At 41.6% G+C, this 4,717-nt stretch overlaps 1 protein-coding gene across 1 annotated transcript; it reads left to right on the top strand.

Moving 5' to 3' along the window:
* Nucleotides 1-437: 437 nt before the first annotated feature.
* On the top strand, nucleotides 438-4,428 carry LOC307200510 (vomeronasal type-2 receptor 26-like; the record flags this gene model as incomplete). Its single annotated transcript, XM_079949049.1, has 4 exons — nucleotides 438-1,259; nucleotides 2,387-2,614; nucleotides 2,819-2,945; nucleotides 3,527-4,428. 4 exons carry the CDS (start codon nucleotides 438-440, stop codon nucleotides 4,426-4,428), a joined length of 2,079 nt encoding a protein of 692 aa, XP_079805175.1.
* Between the last annotated feature and the right edge of the window lie 289 nt (nucleotides 4,429-4,717).

Genomic DNA, 4,717 nt, shown 5'->3' with positions numbered 1-4,717 from the left:
ATTACTCCCTTCTCAGCCTCTGATTCCAGAACGTACAGTGGTGATGGAATTCAGCAATCCTCCATCGCAGCTTGCCAGAAGCTCCTCCCCCAAATGCTCCCCTATTCTTGGATACAATCAATATGTACAAGAATGAAGCTGTGATGATGCCATAATAATAATAAATATCAACAGAAAACATTGAGCAAGGTTATCTGTGTTGTCCTATGTAAGCTGGGGTTGGTGCTCTCCCTAAACTTGGTAAACTTGGGCTATAGATTCAATATATATTCAATATTTTAGTGTGTGTGTGTGCACGTGTTTATATTTGAATAAATAGGAATATCATGAGTTCTTGTTTCCACTTGGAAACATTTGGCTTTTGCTTTTTCCAGATTTCATATGGTTCATTTGAACCAGCCATAAATGATGGAACCAAGTTCCCTTCCTTTTACCGCATGGTTCCCAATGAAGACCTTCAGTATCAGGGAATTATCCAGTTACTTCTGCATTTCAGATGGAAATGGGTTGGGCTCATCACTCCAGCTAATGAAGCTGGGGAACGTTTCTTACAGACAATTGAGCCAATGCTTTTCAAGAATGGAATCTGTTCGGCATTCACAGAAAGCGTTCAACCCAATATACATTATAACAGTAACTTACTAGAAATGCTGGAGGACTCAAGGATTTCGTTACCAACTTTCAGAACCAGCAGAGCCAATGCAATTCTTCTACATGGAGAAAGTAAATTTAGTATATGGTTGTCAAGTGCTTTAATCATAATGGAGTTAACTCAGCTACTATTTCCTCAAAAGAAGTCACATGAAGGAAAGGTATGGATTTCAACTGCCCAAATTGATTTCATATTATATAGCCTTCAAAAAAAATTTAATGTTAATATACGAATGCTCCATGGTGCTATATCCTTTGCAATTCACTCCAAGGAGATTCACAACTTCCAAGACTTTCTTCGGACTGTATATCCTCATTGGACAGAGACAGATGGTTTTATCCAAGATTTCTGGGAAGATGCATTCAGTTGTTCACTTCCAAATGCCACTCTCTCAACATCCAACGATCACATGTGTACTGGAGAGGAGATGCTGGAAAGCCTTCCTGCACCATTTTTTGAAATGAGCATGACTGGCCACAGCTACAGTATCTATAATGCTGTCTATGCTTTGGCACATGCCTTAAATAGAATGCACTTGGCTGCAGTCATCCGCGAAAGGAGAGATGCTGGGGGAAGACTCTCTCCTCAATATGTAGAACCTTGGCAGGTAATGTTCTCTGTTACAAAGCATTCACTTCATTGATACATTATGTGAGATAGCATTTAATCATCAGTAAAGAAATAAAAGAATAAAACTTAAGAAATTAAAAATAAAACTTAAGTAAATTTATTGTATGAAAGATGGGAATTAGAATATTTCCTATAATGATACTAAACAGACTTTAGATGACACAGACTTTCAGAAGCAACAGACTACAAACAACTACCTCATTCACGCTGCAAACCCCTCCGTTTTCTCCCCATATCCCTCCCCAGTTCTCTCTGTCTCTCTTACCTGTCCAGTTACCCAGTGGTGTAAGGTTGGGGGCCTGGGACCCATGGCCCCGGGTGCATAATTCTGACGGAGCACAACCAAGACCCCAACCCCAGGCACTGGCTATTTCAGGAATCCTCATATCCAAGAGAAAACAGAAGAGCAGCGCATCAGGGGGTTGCCACTACCTGGGCATATCTTGGAAGGCCCCATCCCCAACTCCTCATCTTTCCCTGTCTGCCAATCACCAGGGTTTTCTAGGCGCTGAAGCCTCACTGGTAGGTCCCCAGAAGAGGCTAGCAACTGTGTGATCACTGTCTCTAGACCCAGCTTTTCTCCCTTCTCCTCTTCTGGATTTCAGTCTGGTGCATCCTCTTCCTGCTCCCTTAACCCTATTGGCCCTTCTGCATCTGACACCTCTTCCTCCCAGTCGGCTCCCTCTTCTCCCACTGACAACTCATTGTCATCCCACCACCAATCCCCTGGCTCTGAGCCTCCTTTCCTTGGGGTGTCCCTTGGGGGTTCTCCAGCTGCTGCTGCCTATCACTTCTCTGCATCCAACATCCAACCATGGTCAAATCCACTCTATAAACTATGGAAAGGTCCAGTCCAATGTTCTCATGTTGCATTCCTATCCTTTGAGACTTCTTAAATTCCTTCCCTTTCTAGGATATAGACAACGGCTTGTCTCAAGCCAGCAGGTGTATGGTCTCATCTCTCCATAATATCTTTATGCACGTCTGTTGAATGTTGAATTGGCACTGATTCATGATTCCCTACTCCTTCTGCATGTGCAACTAAAATATGGTTGCTCTTTGTTGTGAACTGAAGTGTTCAACTTTGATTCTCTTTCCACTTAGCTCCACTCATTCCTGCAGAGAATTTCATTCAACAACAGTGCTGGAGATGAAATTACATTAAATGAATATGGAGAGTTAGCAGCTGGCTTTGATATTACCAACTTGGTCACTTTCCCAAATAATTCCTATGTCAGAGTCAAAGTGGGCAGGTTGGATCCTCAGGCCCCTCCAAGTAAAGAGCTCACCATTAATGAAGACAGAATCAAATGGAACAGACGCTTCACTAAGGTATGGGAATACTGACATCTTCTTAAGTTTGTATGATGCTTAGAACAGCAGCTTTTTACCACACTGTATGTGCCACTTGTGTACCTACGGATCATTTCATGCTATTAGTCCTCCTATTTACCATTAAATCACCTGATATTGGAAATTTAATAAATTCCTCAAAACAGTATCATAATATTAAACTCTTCCTATTTCTTTGAATAGGTGCCACCGCTTTCTCTATGTAATGCCAACTGCCATCCTGGTTACGGGAAGAAAAAGAAGGAGGGGGAGAAGTTTTGCTGCTATGATTGTGATCCATGTCCAGAAGGAATGATTTCAAATGAGAAAGGTTAGAGATGACATCTTAAGATAATGCAGAACCTCTGGGCTCCTGGCAACTTTGTTGACATTAAACTGCTGCAGGAGAAAAGGCTTAAATTAACAGATGTGTTCATCTCATTGTTTATAGATAACACCAATATATTTAAATCTTTAAAACATCTTGAAGATTTCTTTTTTAAGTGGAAGCTAATATGTTTTTCCTCTAACTTATACAAAATTAGGGTTGAATAGAAGTGGTGTTTTCTCCTCTAAGAATTAGGTTGTTTGCCAAGGGGGTGAAAGACTCATTAAACTCGATTTTCTAAGATCCAAAAATTTCAGCTGAAATGCATTTCTCATTTTGTTGTACTGTTTATGTGGCGCTAAGAAAAAGCAGGGGGACAGTAAAAAAAGATGTCACACATGTGGAAAATTCCAGAATTGATACACAGGTTTTATTTTTGATACACCTTGTACAAAAGCATTTGGGCTTGAAGCTCTTATACATTCTGACGTAGAAAACACTATGCTAAATGGACTAGTGATGTGAAATTCTTAAGAATACTTTTGTTTACTTTAAATTGTCACACATTACTTCTATATTTTCAGACATGGAAACATGTGTCAGTTGCCCAGCAGATCAGTATCCAAACAGCGGCCAGGATCTATGCATTCCTAAGATTCCAAACTTCCTAGCCTTTGATGAAACCCTGACCATTGTTTCAACTTCCTCGGCACTTTTATTCTCTCTGATCACAATTTTAGTGCTAGGCATCTTCATTAAGCATCGCAATACAGCCATAGTCAAAGCCAACAACCGAAGCCTCACCTATGGTCTCCTTATCTCCCTCCTCTTGTGTTTCCTTTCTTCTTTGCTGTTTATCGGAAAACCTAATATGGTGACTTGCCTTCTCCGACAAACTGCTTTTGGCATTGTCTTCTCTGTGGCCCTCTCCAGCATCTTAGCCAAAACCATATTGGTGGTTTTGGCATTCATGGCTACCAAACCAGGATCCAATATGAGGAAATGGGTAGGCAAAGAACTGGCTTATTCCATTGTCTTTTCCTGCTCCATTGTTCAAGTAGGAATCTGTGTCCTCTGGCTGGCAACCTCTCCCCCATTCCCAGATGTGGACATGCACTCAATGACGGAAGAAATCATATTTCTTTGTAATGAAGGGTCAGTCTCCATGTTCTATTGTGTTTTGGGCTACATGGGCTTCCTGGCCACTATCAGCTTCACGGTGGCCTTTCTAGCCAGGAAGTTGCCTGACACTTTCAACGAAGCCAAGTTCATCACCTTCAGCATGCTGGTCTTCTGCAGTGTTTGGCTCTCCTTTATTCCAACCTACCTGAGCACCAGAGGAAAATACATGGTGGCTGTGGAGATCTTCTCCATCTTTGCTTCTGGTGCTGGGTTACTGGTTTGCATTTTTTCTCCTAAATGCTACATTATTGTGGTGAGGCCTGACCTGAACAACAAAGAGCAGCTAACACAAAGAAAGGTATAAATGATAGTGGAATTTGTGGCTCTGTTGTGTCTTAGAATACATGGACTTGGTGGCTGGTATCACTTTCCGCGTCCTGACTCTGGATGTGGGTAGAGTTTGCTTCTTAACTTTTTCATCTGCAAAAGATGTCCCAAAGGCAATAGGTACAGTTTTTTCCTCAGGTTCTACTCCCAAAGCCTTTTTCACAAATGAGTAATACTGCAAAGCAGTGGAGTTTTAGGTTCAAAGTTTCCTTCTCATAGGTGGGCTCCCTTCCTAGGTTTACAAGACCCATCTGCCCCTCATTTCC

This window comes from Podarcis cretensis, assembly GCF_951804945.1.
Source record: "Podarcis cretensis genome assembly, chromosome: 13".
NCBI lineage: Eukaryota > Metazoa > Chordata > Lepidosauria > Squamata > Lacertidae > Podarcis > Podarcis cretensis.
Note: the sequence above shows the minus strand (reverse complement) of the source record. Positions and strands in the feature narration are given on the sequence as shown.